The following is a 12,291-nucleotide window of genomic DNA, read 5'->3' as shown; positions in this document are numbered from 1 at the left end:
AAGAGTGCTGCGGCAAAGACTCGGGAGATGGTGCCTAATGACTGATATTGCACAGTTTTGAGATGAGGAGGTCCAGTCGCAGAGTAACAATGCGACGCGATGACTAACAACCGCCCGAGAATATGCTTCCAACTTGAAAGACTCTATTGCTCCTTTCCTTCCAAAATACACCAGAAGCCCGCTGCCAAACCTCGTAGATACTCCCAGGCAACTGCTGAATGTTGACATTGTCGAGGATTGTGGACCAAGTCATGCCCATTTTTATTGATGATTCTGATCTTCTGCATGCATGTTTTGTTAACAATCACGGGGGGTGGGGGGGATTTTTCTCTCTGTTTTTCTCTTTTAGTTGGGGCTGGGAGTGGGGGCTCCAAGTTCTGAGGATGCTTTAATCTCATGATCACCGGTGGTGGGTGAATGCCATCCGATGGTGATCATCTAAGGAAGTGTTTGGTTGGGATAATTAAATTCTGGAATGAAAATCGGAATGGATGACTCTCATTCCAACTGTTTAGTTGGGGGGAGTTCCATTCCGATTCCCATTCCAGAAGGAATGAAAATGATCCATTCCTTCCATAAGCAAATCCGAACTCACCTCAATGGAGTCAAAATTTCATTCTGGTGGAATGGGATAAAAAAAAAAAAAAAAAAAAGGTCATCCGTCGGCGAAGAAGAGAGGCCCCACAGCACAAGCGAGGCTTCCCTGAAGGTTCTGGATCTCCGTGAGCTCCAACATGGATGGGGCTGCCCGGACAGCAGCGGCGGCGATACGGACGTGAAGGTATAAGATGAGTTTGGAGACGAAGAGAGCGGGGGCGAGTAGGGAGAAAAGGGTGCGGGTGGAGTCGGAGAGGAGGGTGGGGGATGGCGGCGCGGGAGGGGTGAGGAAGGATGAGATGATGAGGGATTTGGAGGGCGGGGAGAGACGGAGGTGGAGGAAGTTGGGAGGGGAAAGGCAATGGGGGAGGTGGAGTAGAGACGGGGTCGAGGTGAGGGGTTTGGATAGGAGGAAGGCGGTGGGGTTAGGGTTTGATGGTCATGTGGAGCCGGGAGATGGAGGAGAGGGGGTTTGGTGGTTACACGGAGCCGGATACGGTGCGGACAGTAGATGCGACGTAGTCGTGGGAGGAGGGGGAGGTTTGTGGTGGAGAAGAAAAAGCGCGGGGTGGGGGGGGCGCATGCCTTCCTTCTTTCGCCTCTCTTCTTTTTTTTTTCTTTTTTTTCTCTTTCACTTTCTTTTCTATTTTTCATAAAATTATTTATATTTTATATTTTATTTCATAAAATATTTCATCTCTTATTATTATATTTATTTTTTATTTAATGTCAATTTTTAAAATAATTATTTTTTAAAAATTTTAATTATGAATAAAAATAAAAATTTGAGTTGACTCCGATTCTTATTTTTGTATGAACCAAGCAACAGCAATGGGAATCATTCATTCCGGTTCTGATTCCGATCATGAACCAAATGCTTCGAGGGATGAGGCCATTCCAATTTCAATTCTAATCCATTCCGATGCTCATTCTGTTTCCAATTCCGATCGCGAACCAAACATCTCCTTAGTCTACCACTTGTATCGTAGATGAAACTAATGAAAAAATATCACATTAATATTTTGAATTGAAAAAATCTATAATCAAGCACCACAATAGCAATGGCTAAGCAGCCGTTCGTTGAAATGATTACAGATTTTTTCGATTTCAAATATTGATATAGCATTTTTTTCATTGACTTTATCTACCGTAGATGTGATAGATTGAATTTATCCAAAAATTTCTTCTTGTATAAAACAATGGTGTTGCATGATCCAAGCAAAAGCATTTCTCATCTTCTCAACCTAGAATATCACAAATTGCTTGAAACCGGATCCACAGATTCCGTGGACCATCGCATCATCTGACCCATGACTTGAGATGTTCTATGCTTGACTTTGAATCCCAAGAAACCTGCATAACACATCTGACTCATGACTCGGGATGTTCTAAGCTAAACTTTGAAGCCCAGGAAATCTGCTGTCATCAATTATGACTGCAAGTCATTCAACATGGAAAGCAATTGAATTGTAGGCAGAGAATTTTTGTAATTTTGTTCTAATCAAGCATGAGAATTTTCTTTTTTTTTTTTGGTGGGGGCATGGGGGGTGGGGAGGGATGGGGGAAAGCAAACATAAAACAAAGCAATAGTCTCAAAAACTGAACTCCCATATATTAGCAAGCAGAACAAGTTGCAATGGATGCCGGATGCAGCGTCGTTCCTTTCATATATATATATATATATATATATCAAAATCATGTCTGGTCTACTGCCTGATTGGCCTGACAGTAATCATAGTTGCTTTGAATATTGTGAAATATATCTGTTCACACGCTTTTGGTAAACTCATCCTGAAAGAATCTGTCAAACGCGTGTGGAAGTTTCAAACCAAAGATTTAGAAGCTTCCTCTATATAAGATGAAGGGCAAGGAGAGGAAGAGCATCAGACAGCGGAATGGATAAGAGAAGTGGTTACATGGTGTTGTTCCTTTTGGTGCTTCTTGCTTGTTCGGTTGGAGCTGATTCAAGAGCCATGCCCCACCTTACCGTCCATGGTACAGAGTAACTCTTCCTTCTAATTGTTTTCACTATGAAGTTTCCCTCGCTAAAAAATTTTTAGAAAGCACCTTGGATAGCGTTACATGATCTCTTTCTTATATTTTATCGTTAATCTCTCCCAATAATCTTCTTAATTCTTGTGTGAGGAAAGAAAGAGAAGTTGAGAATGCATCCCTTTTACGTCGGCACCTACTAGGCAAGGAAATTGAAGTTGTATGTAGCGTGTGATTACCTATATGAAGCAGAGATTGCGCACTTAATTAGAAGATAATTGCCTTGGGTGGTCAAACAACAATTGAAGCAGCTAAACGATAGACAGATTCTATAGAAGAAGAGTACCCAAATTCTTAGTTGTGCCACAGATGCATGAAGTTTGTCCACTCTTTTTTTTTTTTTTACTTTGACATAAAAAAAAGTTAATTTAGTTCTAACAATTAATCTTGTTATTCATAAGTGTCTATTCTGTGGCCAATTTATGCATGAACCAGTAAACTTCAAAATTCGATAGTACCTTCTTGTTATTCATAGGTATTGAAGGCTGCTGCTAGCACTAGTCCACCATTGCCACTGTTGGAAGGGAAGCATTCTTGTTGTAAAGCTCCACAAAGTTGGAACTTGTAGTTGAGATTTAAAAGATAAGTTATGGTTGTGACTTTGTCCTTGGGGAAGACAGGTTCAAAACTTTTAATTAGTGTGCTTCTGAGAGAGAGGACTACCTTCTTCTATTGCTATTTGCACAGTGAATTGTGCAACATAGTGAAGCAATGAGAATGGAGTGGTGGAAGACGGTTGAGTAACATTTCTGGGTTATTTTATCAGGAATTCAAATTCTTTCACAAACCTTGTTGCCTCGTTTTCTTACAGCTAAGGTTTTATCTTATGCTTTGCAGGACACGGCGGGCTCAAATTACTAGCGGGTGTCAGAAAATTGCATCGCTACTACCCTGGTAGTGTTCCATCTCCTATACCAAACCAACATCCTGAGGTCCATCACTAGAGAATAGAATGGCACAACAGATTGGCTGGTCCAGCAGTAAACGATCGACTGCAACTTCAGTTGGGTGAATGTTTGATAGGATCCAGGAGATTTATCTTATGTAACTTGCTTCCGAGCACCACAATCCAACCAAGAGGTCCGAAACAAATAAAATAAAATAAAATAAAAATCATGCCCATCTTCTTGATGATTCTCTTGTGTGCACATGTTTTGTAAAGAATCGTGGGAGGGGAAATTTTTCTCTGTTCTTTTTTTTTTCAGTCGGGGCTGGGTGTTGGGGGCTCCAAATTCTGAGGCTGCTTTAATCTCGTTATCACCAGTGGTGGGTGAGTGCCATTAGATGGTGATCATCTAAATATATTTGACTCACAGGTTAATGTCAACATATTTAATAAATCATGACTACTCATAAAATTCCCTAGACATCATAGAAACTTTGCAGTTAACAGCGAGAAAGCAGATATTGAGACAGACCAGAAACCTGATCAAAGACAAAAATGGCAAGGAAAAATTATTTGCTTTTATACAGAAAATGTCCTCAATAAGGCTGTCCTTTCGCCAAAGCATTTCACTTGCAGTGCAAGAAAAATAATCGCTTGAAATTGCACACATCGCTCGATGCCTTGAGGTTTTATATGACAGTTCCACTCGGGATCAAAGCATCTTTAATTATGGTGACGATACCGCTCTTGATGAAGTATCCATCGGTCTCCCTTGCTGCTTCTTGCACATCATTGCCGTTGATGATCTGGAATAGCAATCAGCTGTTAGAAGGGTGCACATAAAATACCTACTTATGAAGCCAAATTTACATCCATGAATGATGTGCATATATTTGGCTGCATACCAAATGTTACATGCAAATGTGGCGTCTTTCAATGAGAATATTAATAAATCCTCAATTCATTATTTTCAAACTTACAAATATGAAAAATGAAGAAAATCTAGTGAAGGTAAGCGTAGCAGGTCCACCTTGACATTTTCTCCAATGCGAGCATTCTTGTCTATGATGGCTCTTTTGATGTGAGAATTCTTTCCGATGCCAATTGGAACGCTACCTTTTGCAGCTAGGAACCTCTTCTCTTGATCCGTCTGGCAGCATGACACATGATACACGTGATTAAGGTTGAATAACTCTAATCAAAGATGAGAAGCTGATAAAACATTTATATTTCTGGATATCATTCAATAATAGGTAACTTGCTCGGTTTTCATATTTTCACATGCAAAATTACCTCATAATAATCTGCTCCCATCAGTAATGAGTCTTCTATGACTGCACCTTCAGAAATACAAGAACGAAGCCCAACTACAGAATGGTGAATCTTGCAGTTCTGCAAATAAAGAAGGAAAAGAATATAAAAAATGTTTATTAAGAATATCATCTTTGGTCAAAATCACTAGCCTACGAAGGAATCTTATGCAAAGAGAGTGAAAATCACAGAAGAAGCCATTTTTTGACAGGTTATTTGCAGGCAAACCCAGAAAATAGAGCAGCAGATGTGTACATAAATACGTAATGATGCTCATTAAGAATATATCTGTCAACTAGACCTGCAGTCTTACAATAAACACTGAAAACATCAGGTTGTTTGAATCTCCAGCACTTCCATGTAATAAGAGATGAAGATACAGACTCTAAATATGAGAAAAGGTAAAAAATCAAGTGTTCTAATAGTATTGCCAGTTTCATAGATGGGGAAAGAGACCTGCGGATATACCAAAAGTTTTCATTCTTCTTATATATAAGACAAGTTCAACCACATAGAGAAGCAAATAGCAAGTTTAAAAATAATAATAATAACTTACTTTAATTACACATCCCTCACCAATAACACTATCTGTAACATCAGCATCAAGCATTTTGGAAGGTGGTAAATATCGAGCTTGTGTGTAAATTGGAGATGAACGATCATAAAAGCTGCACATACAGCTCACCATTAATCATTCCTACATTAGCTGTGAAAGTAACCTTTTTTTCAAAATAAAAATGACCTGTCATCCTTCTAAGCAACATACCTGAAATCTGGTACTGGCTTCTTAGTTATTCCCAGATTTGCATTATAAAATGCCTCAATGGTCCCAATGTCCTCCCAATAGCCATCATACAAGTATGCTTGCACCTATAATTTCACAAGGTATTTGTAAAATTATTACAAGTAAACAATTGAAATTATGAAACTATTGTCATTTCTTTCTGTAATATGATATGTGAGAATCTCAATACAATGAAATAAGGTTTGCCATATTAGTCCATTCTGTACTAGTACCAAATTGGTACACAAACTTGTATCATATCAACATTCAGTACGTCTCTCCATCTCATACTATACCACATACCAACACTATAATAAGATGATACTTGTACGGGTTCCGATGCCGAGATGGCAAACCTTGATTAAATCCATCACAACATCGCTTTATGGTGTGCAGCAAAGACATTTCTTTCTATGGAGGATCTTTGGAGTCGTAAGTAAATCATATAACAACCATCTACATTCGTTCAGGTGCATGCATCAAGAACTTGGCACTTACCTATAGATAACTTCCACTAAAGAGTTACAGTTGATGCTACAGTCATGCCCCAATGATTATGAAATTGAAAGAACACATCAAATATTATGAATAGATTTTTACAACTTTTTAAATCAATGCTGCTTTGGTATAAGGCATTTCTAATGTGCTTTGTCGCTTTGATAACTTCAAACTTCTCAATCACAGGAGAAGAGTATGTTAAAAAAGATAAATTACTTGGTTGTAAAATATTAGGCATACCCTCATTCCAACATTGGTAGCACCAGGAATTACTTCACTTCCAAAATCATTAGCTCCTGGAAACTTTTCCCGAAGTAGCTGCAACATTATGTCTTTGCTGATCACATAGATGCCCATGCTAGCAATATATGGCATCTCTTTTGCTCTTTTCTCATCAAGGCCTAAAATGGTAGTATCGACCTGCATGATAGAGGTGGTGAAAATAACTTCATTAAGAAGCAGCATGCATCAAGTAGCAAGTTTATAACCTTGACAAAGGTTTAAATATATGGCCTTACAAACATCACAAAGCTATTTGGAAAGTCCCTACCTTCATCGCTTTCAGCTTCTCCCCTTTTGGCTTCTCCGCGAATTCAATTATGCGTCCTTCTTCATCAATCTTCATCAGGCCAAAAGCAGTTGCACGCCTTTCATCCATGGGAAGTGCAGCCACCGTGATATCCGCATCTGTTTCTCTGTGTGCCTGGATAAACCTCTCATAGTCCATGCGATACAAATGATCTCCAGCAAGGACAAGAAACTCCATAACGTTGTGCTCCTCAAAAAGCCAAAGATATTGTCTTACAGCATCAGCTGTACCCTGAAAATCCCATTATAAGAGATTCAGCAAGGACGAATAATTGAGGCTTAAGAAAATTGTTTTACTATCATCTGGAAACCTAACAGGACCCTAACTTAGTTGGTTGTCCTAGTACGAGAAAGCTGTAATAGATATTTTTCATGTACTGGTAATTAATTGTACTCATACAAAATAACCAGGTTTTCAGGGACGTCATTTAGCAAGCTCTAAATATTTCTTTTCCAGTTTCTTTTGTAATTTTAGTTCAAGTACTTGTTTTAATTTCAAACTTCCAAGTCACAATATTAAAATCTATGTACTGGTATTAATTTCAAACTTTCAAGTCACAATATTAAAATCTATAAAGCTGTATATCTTATCAGGGACCAGCTTCAGGCAAGAATATCCTCCACATCCACTCCAAACAGCAGATAGCATTCTATTATAACTTAACCTGAGTTTGAGCAAAGAAGAAACAAAAGGAACATCCAGTCTCACTCTCAGTTAATCACCTAATGAGCTTTACTCTGCAGGCATGCCCTTGTCTGCAATTATCCTCAACTGCTTTTGTGTACAAGATCAAGAAAAAACAAGGAGAACTGGGATTTTTGATTATGATGTTTTTTGATCCACGAATTCAAAGATCATCCAACTTACAAGCATTACATTAAAAAATAAAATATTGATATTCACAATCAGGTCTTCAATCTGCTGGAATAAAGCATCATGTAGACTAGTTTTGAGGGACAGAATTTTGTTGTTCAGGGTCTCTCTCCAAGGAAAGTTCGTGGAGGGAGGTGATGCCCATAGCATCAATGTATAAGCAGGGTTGTTTAAACCCTCATAAATCATGTCTTCCATTTACGAAATTCAGACTGTTGCCTCTTGGGTAGCATGTATTCATATCAATCAAACTTGCTTAGGTGGCACCACTTGCTTAAAGAAGGTTTCATTAGAAAGAGAACTTGTTGAGACTTTGCTACCTTAAAATTCTGACAATTCTCCCATTTTGAGGAGCAAAGGCTATTTTTGTACTTGTGATCATTATTTCATTATCAAAACCTTTCTTAACTATCTAAGAAAAAAATACTAAGAATTGGATATTTTATGCCAATCATAAATTTTTTTTTTTTTAAAAAAAAAACACAAGATACTTGACATATAAAGCATTTGAAATTTTTAAAGCCAATGCAAGATGAATTATTTACAGGGAAGACAACATATATACACATGCACCATAACATTCCACAATTCAACACTATCCTTGAATAGTACAAAAACACATATTATCAAAAGAAAAATGAGTATCCACCATCGTCCAGAAACCTGAACATGGATGAACAGCATTTGGCTCATCAAGAATATAGAGAAATATAAACAAATATTGAATATAAGCACATATATAAATAAGAATAAAAGAATAATTCAAACAAATAACCTGAAACCAGTTTGGGTTCTCTGGACTCTGCTGAGCAGCAAGGACTTCCACGAACCCCTCATTCTTGTATCCACCCATGTTACTTCCATAAGCTCGTGAAAGGTGGCGATTGAGCGAAGCAGAATTGAATTGCGTCAAAACATAGATCTTTGAAATATTACTGTTCAAGCAGTTGCTGACAGGTATGTCTATCAGCCTGTAGTTGGCTCCTAAAGGAACTGCCGGTTTGGCTCTCTTCTTTGTTAGAGGGTACAGGCGGGTTCCAGCTCCACCACCAAGTATTATTCCCAAAACACTCTGCGGAGAGAAAGACACAGGACAGTCATTCCACTTTTCCAGAGATCAAGTTAATGAATTATCATCAAGTAAAAGCAGATAAAGCCAATCCACAAACAGAATGAGCACATCAGTATATAGAGACAATGAAAACCATCTAAGGACTATGGGACATGCATGCATGTAATCAAGTACGAAACCATTAACCCATGTGTAGTCTTTAGCAATCCATACATGGCTCCTTCATGAAGGCAAGTGAAGCAGCTGTGCTACATGGACTAAGCATTAACTCCATTCAACCATGAGCAAGCTCAAGTCATAAACATATAAGATTGCACAATTCACCAGCAACGGCACGCCAACCTTTTATTTTATTTTTACCATACAGGTTTAAATACAATAGGGATGCCACTGCCTGGATTCAAACCCGAGACCTCTCCCACATGGGATAGGAATGCCAACTTAGTATGGTTCTTACGTCCTCCAATATGAAATTGAAGACCCCCAACGCAAAAAAAATCTCTCCTTTTAATTTATATAAGAAGGCCAAAAAGGAATGGCAGGATCTTCTCCAGATCTCAAGAATCATCTCTTAAGGCCAGCAGCCATATTAACTTCTTGAGAAACTAGTCTTTGTACCTCAGTTTTGCTGGCTGCTCTGCACGAGGGCTCCTCGGTATTTCATGCTTTTCTTCCTTCTTAATGTTCTTTCCTTTTCATCTCCTTCCTCCCCTTCCTCCTTCCTCTATTCTATCCTCTGTTGTCTTCTTCTTTCCTCTCCCTTATATTTCTCCCACCGCTTTGTGTACTCTCTTATTTTATTTTAATAAAGTATGTTACTTTTCCCTTTACCAAAATAAAAAATTAAATACATCTAAGACGGCAGTAATAAAGTCAGCTCTTATTTTATCAGTAAGGATGGATTTTAAATTTCTATTTTGAAAAATGGTGTGATGGATGCAGATTTACTGCCTTCTCATGATGGTTATTTACACAGTCAATATGGAAAGACAATCCAAATATGGTAAGATGACAACGGGAAGATCTGCTAGATCAAAGAACGTTCCCAAAGAATTTAAATTTTGGACAGGGTAAGACTGGTCTACGGGCACCAGTTTGCTAGAACCAGTTCTTTATCATATGAACTGGGTCTAAATTTCAGAAGCCCTGTGAAGTCCCATTGGAGCTGGGCAAATGAATGTCATGGCATCATACAGAGAAATAATCAAGCCATGTTTTGGAGTTTTACATACTATAAACCATACAATGCTCCTCATAATTGATGACCTTGACAAGAGCCAAGATAGAGGGATTCAAGGGAAGGATATTGCTTTGATGTTTAAAATAGGCAGATCAGGAGGGGTTTATCTTTCTTGGGATATAACATTGTAACTATGTATTTCCCTTTCAACTTGTCTGTCCGATGTATGATTTGATCTGTTCCTGAAAATTGCAATGAGCAACATATTGGGTTAAAAAATAATTATAAAGAATTAAAAAATTAAAAAGGGCCATAATGCTATTTAGGATCTACCGTAAATCAGGTCTGATTGGGGTTTAGGCCCATCTGAACTAGAATAATAGACAGCAGGAGGGAAAAAAAAAAATCTCAGAACGGATCAGATCATTTATGGATTCTCCAAACTTGAAAAATATATAATGCTTTTAGAGTTGGAAAATGGTTGATTAACATACTGAAAGTTGAGCCTGTTCGAATGTAGGTCAAGATTTGGAGGACAGAATTATTTAGTTGAGTAGTTGACAACCTTACTCGAGAAACTTCTGCACTTTTTTTATTGGACAACAACCCATCAAAAAGATGCACTTCAATTGAACCAAAAAAAAAAAAAAGATGCACTTCAAAACTGTAGAGCTTTATAGAAACTCTATGATTTATGAGAACTTGAAAATTAAAAGCAGAAAAGGGTGGATAGATTTTTCAGTAATCAATAAAATTTTCTAGGAACATAATTAAGTAATGTTTAAATGTATAATTCATGCACTGTGGAGGTGGACCAATATCTTTACAATAGTGCAGAATATAAACACTAATGAGAGCTTATAGTTACTTCAGCATAATCCAGAAGTTCCAGCTTCGTCCATCCTTTGGTAGTTATTGCACAAGCATTGACTACATTAGCTTCTAGAACGAAAACTATATACCGTTCATGGACAATTGAACACCTGAACGTAATGCATTCCAAAAACCTATCCGCCGGAAAGAAGTAATCTACAATCAGTAATAACCCAATCAAATTATAAAGAAGCTATCTTTTTCAGTCAAATCAATATTCGACGGCCATCTTTTTTGCTTTAACGCCAGCATTTCCACCACGTCGAGTAATTTCCGAACTAAGATTAAAGAACGCATTCAAAACACAGAACTCACAGAATTCAAGATCCCGCAACCCCAATACCACCAGGGTTATGTGAAACAAAACCAACTTACACGACTGGCGTCAGGATCGAGACACGTCTGCGAGCTCCTCGAGTCCGAGACAGCCTTGGGGGAAACCAGAACCGGCGTCCTCCCCCCGGATGCCGTTCTCCGGCGCCCAAGGACGGCCTTTGAGAAGAGTGCCTCGCCGGAGAAGTGGAAAGAGGAGGAGAGGCCTCGGTTCGAAGAAGATTTGAGGCACCGCGGTGGATCATTGGAGACCCGATCGGAAGATGGAGAGGGAGAGGTCGAAGGGATTAGGGTTTGGGAAAGCGGGATTCGCGAGATCCCCATCGCAGCCATCGCCATGCGAGTGACCTCTCGAACAGAGAGAGTGTGCGTGGGGGAAGTTCCGTTACTTGTAGAGAGGAGCAGGGAAGGCCACTCGAATTCCGGTAGGATCACGATACAAGATATAGCTCTCCTCACTCTCCTAAATGCCACTCATAATAACCTAAATTACTAAAACACCTTTTTTTTTTTTTTTTTTCCTCCTCTACATTTGGAATTTGACTTTACAAATTATTTATTAGCCAATATAGATCCCATCAAAATACTTCTATCTGCATCTTTGATAATTACTACTTAGTTGCTTAAGTCACCTCAATGAACATATTTGTCCAATCTCAAAACAAATCAAGCTTAGGTAACACGTTTAAACATGTTTTATAAAATCAATAAGAATTCAAATAGCCTTAACTCACAAAAATTAGCAGCCAATAATTTTGTAATTTGAAAAATAGTATATTGGAGACCAGTATACCTAATTAGAATAGTTGAATATATGTGTGTATTGGAAAAGGAATCTTCGTTTTTTCATAAAAGTAGAGGAGCTAACGAAGTTTAATGCCATATATTCTATCTTTTTTCAATTGATACAAATATATATATATTCTATAGAAAAAGCATTTAGTTCCAATCTATATTCAACCTTTCTGTTTTATGTTATGGTCACCTTAAGATCACGCCTCTCATGGGATGTTAATAATATTATTTTTTATGCAAATGTAATTGAAAATAGGGAAGTTTATTTATAATAATATAATTCTTTTTTAGAGTTCATCCATTCATTTTTTAACGTGGACCCTAGATATGTAATTACTCTTTTATAGTCATTCAATCGGATCTAAAAAAGCTAAATAAGTGAACTAACAATGTATATCGAGCTTATAACCATTGTTTATCACACGATCTCCATCTATTAGATTGATGT

General features: G+C 38.0%; 1 protein-coding gene and 1 long non-coding RNA gene across 3 annotated transcripts; one reads left to right on the top strand and one right to left on the bottom strand.

Moving 5' to 3' along the window:
* Positions 1-2,257: 2,257 nt before the first annotated feature.
* On the top strand, positions 2,258-3,783 carry LOC105060489 (uncharacterized). Its single transcript, XR_834439.3, has 2 exons — positions 2,258-2,592; positions 3,487-3,783. It is a non-coding gene; the product is annotated as an uncharacterized lncRNA (long non-coding RNA).
* A 308-nt stretch (positions 3,784-4,091) lies between these two features.
* LOC105060488 (glucose-1-phosphate adenylyltransferase small subunit, chloroplastic/amyloplastic) lies at positions 4,092-11,462 on the bottom strand. Of its 2 annotated transcripts, none has more exons than XM_073246884.1 (9): positions 11,091-11,462; positions 8,366-8,662; positions 6,679-6,948; positions 6,369-6,548; positions 5,613-5,716; positions 5,403-5,514; positions 4,829-4,927; positions 4,516-4,685; positions 4,092-4,341 (listed from the first exon to the last, which is right to left on the bottom strand). In XM_073246884.1, exons 1-9 carry the CDS (start codon positions 11,385-11,387, stop codon positions 4,263-4,265), a joined length of 1,608 nt encoding a protein of 535 aa, XP_073102985.1. In that variant the 5' UTR covers positions 11,388-11,462; the 3' UTR covers positions 4,092-4,262. The 2 variants fall into 2 exon arrangements, with proteins under 2 accessions (XP_073102985.1, XP_010942522.1); XM_010944220.4 differs by having other exon boundaries at positions 4,566-4,685; positions 11,091-11,461.
* Between the last annotated feature and the right edge of the window lie 829 nt (positions 11,463-12,291).

Source organism: Elaeis guineensis, chromosome 1 (assembly GCF_000442705.2).
Source record: "Elaeis guineensis isolate ETL-2024a chromosome 1, EG11, whole genome shotgun sequence".
Lineage (NCBI taxonomy): Eukaryota > Viridiplantae > Streptophyta > Magnoliopsida > Arecales > Arecaceae > Elaeis > Elaeis guineensis.
Note: the sequence above shows the minus strand (reverse complement) of the source record. Positions and strands in the feature narration are given on the sequence as shown.